Source organism: Arachis ipaensis, chromosome B06 (assembly GCF_000816755.2).
Source record: "Arachis ipaensis cultivar K30076 chromosome B06, Araip1.1, whole genome shotgun sequence".
In the NCBI taxonomy this organism is placed as follows: domain Eukaryota; kingdom Viridiplantae; phylum Streptophyta; class Magnoliopsida; order Fabales; family Fabaceae; genus Arachis; species Arachis ipaensis.
This window is the reverse complement of record NC_029790.2, coordinates 126637593-126649198: the sequence shown is the minus strand read 5'-3', so window position 1 is coordinate 126649198 and position 11606 is coordinate 126637593. Positions and strand designations below refer to the sequence as shown.

General features: G+C 36.8%; 2 protein-coding genes and 1 long non-coding RNA gene across 3 annotated transcripts in view; all 3 read right to left on the bottom strand.

The window, feature by feature from the left end:
* LOC110263576 lies at positions 312–1699 on the bottom strand. The gene is made up of 2 exons (XR_002349400.1): positions 1398–1699; positions 312–673 (listed from the first exon to the last, which is right to left on the bottom strand). It is a non-coding gene; the product is annotated as an uncharacterized LOC110263576 (long non-coding RNA).
* On the bottom strand, positions 3356–5128 carry LOC107648477. Its single transcript, XM_016352326.2, has 2 exons — positions 4687–5128; positions 3356–4011 (listed from the first exon to the last, which is right to left on the bottom strand). The coding sequence occupies exons 1-2, from the start codon at positions 5068–5070 to the stop codon at positions 3919–3921; spliced, it is 477 nt and encodes a 158-aa protein (XP_016207812.1). The 5' UTR covers positions 5071–5128; the 3' UTR covers positions 3356–3918.
* Positions 10592–11606, bottom strand: part of LOC107647572 — a 4662-nt gene continuing 3647 nt past the window's right edge. The window contains exons 4-6 of the mRNA XM_016351640.1: positions 11309–11408; positions 11057–11177; positions 10592–10858 (exon numbers count right to left, since the gene is read on the bottom strand). Coding sequence (XP_016207126.1) covers positions 10592–10858; positions 11057–11177; positions 11309–11408 — 488 coding nt within the window. The remainder of the gene's footprint in view (positions 10859–11056; positions 11178–11308; positions 11409–11606) is intronic.

The window sequence follows — 11606 nt, the reverse complement described above, 5'->3', positions numbered from 1 at the left end:
CGTTCAGGTAGAGGTGCACGTGGCGGCAGAGGTCGTTGAGGTCGACGCCTCAGTAGCCGTTGAACTCAAGTATCTCAACGTATGCGTAAGGAGATAGCAGATCTTGCGCTGATTCGTATAGAGAGTGAAGCAGAGAGAGAATCTGAGATGGAAGCACATTTTGCAGAACGGTGAGTAACCCTAACAGTGTCCACAATTGTGATAATATTTCCATTTTTGCAATGATGATAAGCTGATGTTTGTGTTTGCTGGTTTGAGATTTGTTGTTCTTGAGGAATGGTGGAGTGGAAAATGGAGTGAGAATTTGTTTGTTTCTTTTCACATGTTTTTTTCTTTGGATTGTAACTTTGGGGGTTCTCATACATTGCATAAAGTGGAAACAGGGTCTGCTAAAGGTTGGTGTTTTGAATTTGGGATGAAAATAAAAGCAGCATTGAGCATATTGTAGAGATAGAGTAGGGTAAAGTTAAAGGTTAAAGATGATGAAGCCAAACAATTTGCTTTAATATTTCGCTTTTGCTTTGTTTGTTTGTAGATGCGATTGATTTTGCTCAAATAAACTCATCTCTTCATTATCATTTATCTTCAAATCAATTTATTCTCACAAATTGCCATTAGTTAATTGACTTTTGAGTACCTTGGAAGGGACAACCCCCTTGGAACCATACTTTACCTTAGGAGTGCACAGACCCGGCCCGGCCCGGTCCCGAACACTTTTGGGGCTAATTTGGTGTGATTTCATCGGGTTTAGGGCCGGGTAAGGGTCTCAAAAATAGACCCGACCATTATTTCGGGTCGGGTCCGGGCCATAGCTCGGGTCACCCGAAGTCGGCCCGGTGACCTGGTCATCATACACAATTAATATTTTGTGTTATTAGTGATGGATCATGACTATTCTTATATGGAATTTAAGTATTGTAAATCTTAATATTTTGTGTTATTAGTTATTATAAGACTATAAGTTAATGTTTTATGTTTAGAATGCATAAGACTTTATACTAATGCATAATATTGTGTTATTTGTATTGATTTAAATATTAGATATTATTAGACAATATTAGTATTGATTGTGGTTATACTTTAGTATTGATTGTGGTTATGCTTTAATTTTGAAGAAGGGTTGGTTCTTGTTATATTTTTCTAAGTGAATTTTACCATGTTTTGAATGGTTGGAGTCTTGGAAATTTGGATATTTTTACATGCTAACTTACAAGAAGATATCAACGTAATGTAATGTTAACGGCCTGGTTTTCACCCGGTATAATTGTGGCCCGAAAGTGTATTGGTTTCATCGGGTCTTGGGTCGGGTTCGGGTCTAATAAATAGACCGTATTTCGGGTCGGGTCTGGGTCACATCAAACCCGGCTTCACCCGACCCATGTGCACCCCTACTTTACCTGATTATTTACTTGATTTTTCTGTCCTTTGTCCTTCTGTTTTAATTGGCTTGTGCTTCTTGCGAAACTGATCCAGATATTGCACATGCTATTAACGTGCCATCAGGTCTTGTAAATTGGTTGCAAAGAAACTCTCTTATCTATGAAAATTATTCATATATTATAACTGAGTTACATGTAAATACAAAATTTCTTCTGTAAATAATGATTTCCTTTGGTACTTCCATTTTCTTTTAGCCCTTTTTAAATGCTCTCATTCTTTTTAAACTAATTTTGCATGATTTCTACTTTTCTGATTTGTTGTCATAGAAGGTAAGCAAATACAATTGTTACTCAATGCTGGCGGACCTTATAGGTTATTACATGTTCAAATGGCTGAGGCTGTTGCGCAGTTTAGAGGCTATGGCACCTCAAAAATCAAATCAGTGTCTGCCTCATCGGTATGTAATCTGCTTCATTTTATCACAATTTTCTGATGTAATTAGTAATTGTTTATTGACATTATATGTGTATATGAGAAAATATTAACCTCCTTAATGCTATCTGATAATCAAATTTCATACTAATATATTCTGATTCTGTTTCATGAACCGAGCATACTTGTTTTTCAGGTTAATAGAGGCGTGAAGTCCCCATCTGACATATCAATGATATCACTAGATTAGTTCAAACACTAAAAATTCATCCTGTTTCATTCAAAGATGGTGTCAGATTAACACTTGAAGCTGAAGCCAAAAATTGAAGCAACAAAGATGTCCAATGATCCTTTGTTAGCATTTTGAGTATGGCTGCCATAAAAGTGAAAACTATGCTCTCTCAGTGCTCTGCTTTTCTTACTGCATTCTGAATGTTGTAAACTAAACAAACCTAAATTCTTGATGAAGTTAAACCAAGCCAATTTGCTATTGGGCATCTTTAATTTGTTTGTCAATGTATCATTTTCATTTTTGAAAAATAAGTTGTATTGAAATTCCATTCATGTGTTTTTGCATGTATTATGTATACAAAAGAAATATTGGACCTGAGTTGCTATATATATTTCAAGTGAAGACAAATGTTTTTATAGATCAATTGTTAAATTAGAAAGACTATGCTTTCCCATAAATTTAAGTAAGACTGCTCAATGCTCATTATGCACCAAAAAAGTAACAAAATAAATAAATAAATAAAAGGGATTAAAGGAGAGGGATTACCACTTATTTCACCGATGCAAAGATAACCAAGATGTTGAAATGGTTGGTTTTCAAGATCAAGATGCCTATTTAGCCCCTTATTGATTTAACACTTCAATGGATTATCAATTCCCAGTTCCCTTATGACAGCTTCTACCTCAGTAATTACTAAAAAGAAACAACACCCTCTTAGTCTTAATTCTTATGTACGTTACAATGTGCATAATTTCATTTTTCGTTATATTATTAAAAAAGCATGCATGTCCAATAGAGAGTTTTCACTTTTCTGTAGTTTTATCTTTAGACTTTTTTATATAAATAAATAATAAAAATACATTATGATTTGCTCTGTATACCCTACTCATGTTAGTTTTTTTTTTCTTCAAAGAAAACAACACAGATCAACTTACACAAATTTCCTTTGTCACCAACTCGCTGGTGCTACCCCTGATGTTGCCCAACTCATTGGCGCCAGGGTTGGATTGGGCATTTCGTGCATGTCAGGAGCAAAATGGGGGAACTGCACGCATTCTGAAGATGTTAGCTCCATTTCGTGGCCGTTGGACACGATTTGAAGTGAATCTCCATTTCGCCGTCGCCCACCCTGAATTGGTCCTGCGTATTTTTGGAATAATTTTTATCCGTGCGTATTTTGGTAAATAATATATTTTTATTATTTATTTATATAAAAAAGCCTTCATCTTTCTATAAAATTAACTAAACAAAGATTCCGGCAACATGCTAATACACTAATACCATATGGGCTTGTAAGCAAGTCATTTATGATTATTGTGAACAATGCATAAACTTCTTGAATTGATAATCAATGGAGTGTGTACATTTCATTTTCTGAGAAGTAATAACAAACAGCATCAAAATACAAACGAAATTCATATATATTAGAAAAGATATGATGTGTACATCAAATTCTAGACGTTAGTAGTAAAAAAAACTAGTGACTGCTATTAACAATTGGCCTGAATTGATGATGTTCCTAACCGCATTGTTAGATTTCCATCTTCCAAATCATATTATCAACACTGCAATTATGAGATTTCTCCAATGCTTAACTGACAGAACCTGTCCTCAAATCTACTGGGGAAATGAAGCAATCTACTGAGAGACCTGGGACATTGAATGCAACCTCTTCAATTGTCCACGCCTCTTCCATTTTTGTTTTGGTATGGCTCATAGCCATCTCCCCAAACCTGAAAAGGGTTACCACAGAATGCCCATTTTTGTTTCATCTGCCAGAGCACAAATCCACCGGACTCCACGCACCTAGAGGCATTCCGGTTTTTCACTACTCTAGTTGCAGTTTCAAACTCGGAAGCTACCATCCTCACCCTTCACATTGCATATGCATTTCTTATTGAGTTCTGCAACTTCTGCCCTCCAGAGGCAGTATACTGCTGCAATATATAATAAGCAGATGAAGTTTCCTGCAAGCATAGCCAGGAAGAAACACAAGACATCAAAATCACTAGTTTAGATTTTGAATAAAACATATTAACATTTATTTTCTGATGCAAACAGAAGAATTTGGCATCCTTAACAGTAGAGAGGTACATCTAATATACTTTACAGGAAGTGAAATGAATTTTAACTTCTACACCAGGACTTGATCTGCTTGACAAGTAAACTAATCTCAAGTAATAAGTTAAGTTTTGTTACAGCACAAAGAACCCTTATAGAAAACATCTAAAATCCCATATTCTCTGCGTAAAACTGAAGCAATAGAAGAAAGAGAAAAGGTGCTATTGATTCTTACTTTCAACTGTTATCCGTTTCAGTAGTAACAAATAAAAATAGACCAAAAATAGAACTAGAACATCATGAACAGAACCATACACACAGAATTGAAATAATTCTCATAAAAACAAATTCCAAATTTTTTAACCCTCATAAACAAAACCCAAAAAAAAAAAAATTCAAACAACCAAATAAACAGAACAAAAAAAACAATTGAATGAAGTCAATGAAACAAATTCATATAACAAACCTTAACAAAAAATACGTAGAACAGAAAAGTTTTTGAATGAGTTCAATGAAGCAGATTCATACAACAAGAACATAAAGGGAACAAAAAAAATGAAATCAATGGAGCAAATTTATACCTGAGGCTGAGACTGCATTGGAACTCTGGAAGTGGAGGATGAAGGGGGAGAGGGAGCACCACGGTGCTGACGACGACGCTCAACTCGCTGAGATCCACGCCATCGCTCGTTGCCTGCTAAGGATGACGCCGCTGAGGAGTGAGAACGACCATGCCCGCGGGTGCCACGACGACGGCAGAGAGAACGACGGCGTACTGAGGCTGATAACGAACGACTCGAAGAGAGAAGAGGGATACTGCGAATGAACGACGGGGAGAGAGGAGCTAAGAACGAGGGTGATGGGCAGAGATCGGCAGCGAGAACTGAGCTGGACGGCAACGGCGACGGCGAAGACCAGAGAAGAGTGGAGTAGGTGGTGGTGGCTCTGTGGATAGAGCGGGGCATGTAGTAAGTTTACACGGGAAGAAATTAGGGTTTTATTGGATGAATTTTGAAAATATGTGTGGTAAAGATAAAAAAAAATGATAATTAATATTAAACCCCTTTCTCCCTTAACTAATCTGACGTATCATATTGCTTTCATAAATATAATTTGATATCTTTAATTAACACAAAGAAGAATCACTTTTTTTATTTTGCATAATATTGTAAAGAATCTTTCTTAATTTATCAAATCTATCTAAATCTTTTTAATTTTTAAAACCATTCTATCTTTAAATAAATTATTACGTTAATTTTTAAGAATAATAATCACATCATCTACTATAAATAGAACACAACACAAACTTCAAAACACACAATTTCAAAACAATGAGGAGCATAAACAAGAACATGCAAAGATCAACGTTTAAGAAGAAGAGTGGATCATCCTCTTCTTCAACCATAAAATCGCTCCCGAAAGAATTATTAGTAGAGATAGTTGCAAGTGTAGCCTCTCATTCATTCATTGACCTCCACAACGTGAAGAAGAGTTGCAAGGATCTTCTTGAAGCTGCGGAAGACAACTATGTTTATCGACGAGTCTCTCTGGACAAACTCTCTTTCATCCCAAGGTCTTCCAATGATAAAGAATTATCATTCTTGAAGCGTTGCAAGGAGAATCAAAACACAGAGAGCTTGTATAGAGAAGGGTTGCGAGAATACTTAGGGAATGAGAACGCAGAAGGTCTTAGACTTTTGGATATGGCGGCTAAAGAGGGTCATAAAGAAGCAAAATATGTGTACGGCATGATCTTGTTGTGTTCATCAAGACAAGAAAAGTTGATCGAATTAGGATTACAGCATTTACGTTTTTTGAGAGAGTCTAAGTGTGTTATAAAAACAAGAAAAAATGTAGAAGAATTCGTTAGAATAATAACATGGAAAAACAATGGAATGGTTATTAGTAGGCTAAATAAAAACTTACCTTTGTGTCCCTTCAAAAACACATGCAAAGGATGGAGAGTGAAAAAAGGACGATGGACACTACATGATGATGACGACGATGATATTGTTATTGACTCGTGTGAATATTGTAGATGGGATTATGAGTTAAAGTTTTTTTATAGGTTGATGAACATCAATTAGTTCTAACTATGTAATTTATCATGGAATTCTTTAATTTTTTTGTATTAGTTATCTTATATTACAATATTTTGGAAGTTATATTATTCTTATCAATAGATGCTTCTGTTCATTGCTTGTATTATTTTTCTTTTTTTTTTCCTATGATAAATGAGTTAAATAAAATATTTAAAGATTATAGAGGTTGAACTATGAATCAAACATAACCACAGTTTATAGGATTTGTTTGGGTGAATTTTTAAATTTTTTTGTTTAAATTATTTTTTATTTTAAAATTTTATAAAAAAATAAAAAATAATTTTATATTTAAATATCTTAAAAAAAATTTTATTTATTAATTATGTTTAAATATAATAATATAAAAATATCTCAAATTGAAATTAGAGTCATTATTGCAGACTTCTATTGTCACTAAAAAAATTGGATAGAGATTACCAAAACATATCATATTTCAAAAAAACATAAAAAAAAAATTATTTATGGGCCAACTAATAGGTAAAAGGTACACATATGATGTACATAAAGTGTATCACATCTATTGGGTTAATTAACTAGTTTTTGCAGCAAAAAACTTGATTCTTATATTGCGAGAGACTTTTAATAACAACGTTAGAGTTAGGGGTGGCAACGAGGCGGATAGGGACGGATTTTTACTCTAGAGAATGTAACATTTTTTGTAATTTTTTATTAAATTTTATTATTATTATAATTGGAAAAAACCGTGTAAATTTTTTAAAATTTTCTAAAAATTTTTAAAATTTTTTTACTATAAATGTTACGGATGAAGTTAAACATTATTGTTATTATGAGAAATTGTTAGTGCTTACTGAATGATTAGTGGAATTATTTTTACTAAAGCACGGTACTTTTTATCATGAGGATATTTAAATTTTGTTAGTTCTAATCATCATTATTAGCAAGTTAGTTGTTCTTACCGTTGTAACAAAAATGAAGGATACCGGTTAATAATATTTTTTGATAGTTGAGGAAATAATGTTTCAATGATAATAAATCAGTAATTACTATAACATATTATGGTAGATATTGTAACTTCAGAATTTTGATTAAGAATTTTTGCATTGATAATTATTTTCATTAGTTGTTAGTTGTGAATAAAATTAAGGCTTAATAATTAATTTTAGAAGTAAGGATAATTAGAGTTAAAAGGATTTAGTAAAATGATTCATGATAGTCATATAGTAATTGTTAATGAGCTGACTATGAATTTGTTATCTTTTTTGCAGAAATTAAGAATGTTGACTTGTAATCACCCAGTTCCTCCGGATCGGTACAACAATAGGGCGGAGGACCTTTTACGACTTACCGGTTTCTATCATGCATCGCAGATTGGGGTAGTGCAGTGTCAGAAAGCATTGGTGAATGCTCTAGTTGAACGTTGGCACCCGGAAACACATACGTTTCACCTTCCCATTGGTGAATGTGCCGTGACTCTTGAAGATGTGGCTCTAACTCTTGGTCTTTCCACGGATGGTCTTCCAGTCACAGGGATGACAATGAGCAGTTTTGAAGCGTTGAAGGCGGAGTGTTTGATTCAATTTGGAGTTGCACCGCGTAAGTCGGATTGTAGAGGTAGTTGCATAAAACTTACCTGGCTGCGGGATCTAAAAGAAAATTTAGAGTTGACTGATGATATCAGTATACAGAGGTATGTGAGGTGCCATATTATGTTGCTGATCGGGACGATCTTGTTTGGGGATAAGTCTGGGGCAGGTGTGCATTGGAAATTTCTACCCTTGCTACATGATTTTGTTAGTATTGGTCAGTATAGTTGGGGAGCGGTATGCCTAGCACACCTCTACAGGGCATTATGCCGGGCATCTCGTTTTAACTGCAAGGAAATAGATGGTCCACTAACACTTCTACGCTGTTGGGCTTGGATCAGGCTGCCATATCTATCGCCACTACCTAGGGAACCCTGAAGTTTTCCGCTAGCAAACAGGTAATAATTTGTTACAATGTACCCGTATCTTGATATTTAAGATTCAGTTAATGCTAGTTGAGGTAATTGAATATATCATATTAGGTGGCGGAACTGGGAGCGTGGTGACCGACGATATAGATATCTGAAGTTAGCTCACTTTAGGAAGGCATTTGACGAACTTCAGGAAGGGCAGGTGTGTTTTAATTAAAGAAGTATTAGTTTTCGGTTTAGGGTCTGAGACATAATTATACAGCATTGTTATTGTAATTGGCATTGTGGATTGTGATCATGAGGTTCCTTTATTTTTTCCAATTTGTTTGGGTTGCTTATGTTGTGGATCGCGTGGATCCGAACATCATTCCTCCTGAAATCTACATGCAGTCGGTTGTCTGGAGTGCTACAGTTCCGTTGGTATCATTTGAATGTATCGAGTGGCATGCTACCGATAGGTTTAGGCGACAGTTTGGTTTTGTTCAGGGACTACCTAGTCAGGAGCGGAATCTAGACAAGGCGCATGGAGAAACCCTGACTGGTCCCAAGAATCTTAATTGGGCCACGGCACCGAGTCATTCAATTTGGGTGATGCATTGGTCAAACAAGTATAACTACGTTCTATCTGAGCTTCCCATGCCTTCATATCATCTACTAGATAGTTACATGCATTGGTACCGATCAAAATATGGGGACCACTTGAACTTGTCAAATCTTGTGGGTCAAGATAATGATGAAGGTGATCAGGATATGGATGAGGGTGATCAGGATTTGGATGAGGATAATCAGGATACCGATGAGGGTAGTCAGGATATGGATGATGACAATGAAGGACAAGAGCCACATTCGCCGCATATATTACCTCCAAACCCGATTCCAGAAGAACAACCTCAGTCCTCAAGCCAGTATGTACCTCAGTCACAGTTCCCCCCATCAGTTTCAATAAGTCAACAATATTGGGGAACCTCACAGTTTGAAACAGGAGAAGGAGGTTCTTTTAGCCAGTTGCTTGGGTTGATGTCTGCAGATCCTGGACTATCACAATATGGACATCAGCCTGAGTTCATGGCAGGTAGGTATTCATTGGATGCGAGGTACCCGGGCCATACCTCATCGGTTGCTTCTGGGGGGTTTGTGTCGGTTGACTCTAGTAGGAGTGACGGTGGACGCGAAGCTTTTTTTAGTCAGAACCCTAACCGTGTTTCCATGGGACTGATTGAGAAAAATGCTAACACACTCGAGAAAGAGACCGATGCGTATCTAGTAGATGACCCGGATGACGAGGACGATCATGAGGATGATGAAATAGAGGAGTTCGATGAGTATGAGGAATCTCGTAATGATGGTATTATGTTTTGTATTTTACTTTACATGTTCGATTACTTATTTATTTTTTGTTCATAATTGGCATCTATGTTTGATTTTTAGTAAATGATATGTGGTATATGTCTTGCTTTGATTACCTGATGTACTACATTTAATTATTTTTTATAAATTGTATACAAGTCAGGCACGCACTCCGGATGAAACCTCCAAAGGTTACAATCTGAGGATTGATCCACCACGTCGCAGCACTAGTCGCTACACTCTATCTGTCTTCAAAAAGGCGGCCAAGAAATGCAAGAATTTTGTCAAGGATGTGAAGTGGGCCATGAGAAAGTAGTTGTGGTGTAAATTATTTATTTAAGTATTAATCACCTGGACTGTGTTTAGACTAATTTGCATATGTTGGACATTATGAATTACTGAGATGGACTATGGTAAGATTTCTATTGTATGTTTAGAGTATTTATGCATTAATGACCCTATTCAGGTATTATTATTGATCTGGACTATGTATTAAGGTTTCATAAAATCTGAGTATATTGCTATAGATATCATGTCAATATACCTCAGTTGGACAATTGAGATCATATTATAACAAGCTACAGGTATCGTATACGTACTGATGTAAAAATTGGACCGGACCGGCCGGTTCAATTAGAAAACCTGTGAACTGGACCGGCTGGTTCAATCAGAATACCTGTGAACCGGACTAGCCGGTTCAATTAGAAAACCTGTGAACCGAACATGCCAGTTCAATCAGAAAAAATATGAACCGGACCGACTAGTTCAATTAGAAAACTTGTGAACCGGACCGGCCGGTTCAATCAGAAAACCTGTGAACCGGACCGGCCGGTTCAACAAGTACGCAAATTATAATATATTTTTGTGATACGTATCCGTTTTATTTTTTAATACATACATGTGGTATACATTAAAATAATAGATATAAACTACCAAATAAATTATAAAAACTCAAAAATAAAAACTGTTTTAAAATAAAAACAAATTAAAACCGTTATACAATGTAACATAGTGGTGAGATTTCGAGTGATTTTATACAATGTTACACATATCAGGTCAAGTTACCTCAAATGGACAACCCATGCCATACTAGTGCCGCTCTACACCTACCATAATGTGAACCTACTGAGCACCGTCGGCATTTGTACCAGCTGACTGACGGCATCTACTACGACTGTGTCCCTCAGCTCCACATAGCGTACATCGCCTAGGACGACGTAACATTCGCATGTCCATCTCATTCAAGAAGCGCGTCATCCTGGGGCGCCCTTTCGAGACTCGTCTCAAATACGGATTCGGTACGAAGCGAGGACCGTTGTACGCAGGCCATGTCGTCGGGTTACCTAGTAGCCTAAATCTTGCTCGGTACACCCGCCGAACTTGGTCCATCTTATACACATCATGCACATACAGTTTCCAATCCAGTCACTGGTTGGCACAACATGCGAACACATGTCTGCAGGGGATCCGGTCCACCTGGAACTCATCACAGTCACATCAAAAGCCACGTAGATCGACTGCAAACTCCAGTCTGCTTGGCATCTCACGCACCTCAAAGACCTCATTCTGCCGGTCAAAGCAACTGACCTGAATGTTTCCTGATGCAAGTTGGTTTGCATGCAACTTCGAGGTCACGACTTCGGAGAACACATGGCCAGCATTAATCCGCGCTTCTGCCTCCGCTCTTCTGGTGAACAGCTCGTTTAGCCTGTAGAATGTTGCCTTGACAAGAGCAGTAATGGGAAGATTGCGTGCACCCTTCAACACTGAATTGATGCATTCCACTAGATTCGTCGTCATGTGACCCATCGATATCCACCATCAAATGCCAATGCGTACTGTTCGCGAGGAATTCGGTTTAACCAGTTTGTATACGCTTCCCCCCGTTCCCGTAATTGCTGGTAACGTACTTCGTACTCCCGCACCGTCCTCGAATATCCTAGAGGATAGCAACAAGTGAAACAAATATTGAAGGTTATTTCTGTTAATAAGTTACTTAAATTTAGTAAATGGTTACCAATGTTGACGACCAATTTTTGGAGGTACAGTGCCTTGAATTTTCGCAGAAAATTCGACTTTATATGCCTGATGCAGAACATATGAAAAGCTCTAGGAGGTGACCAAGCTCCGTTACTGC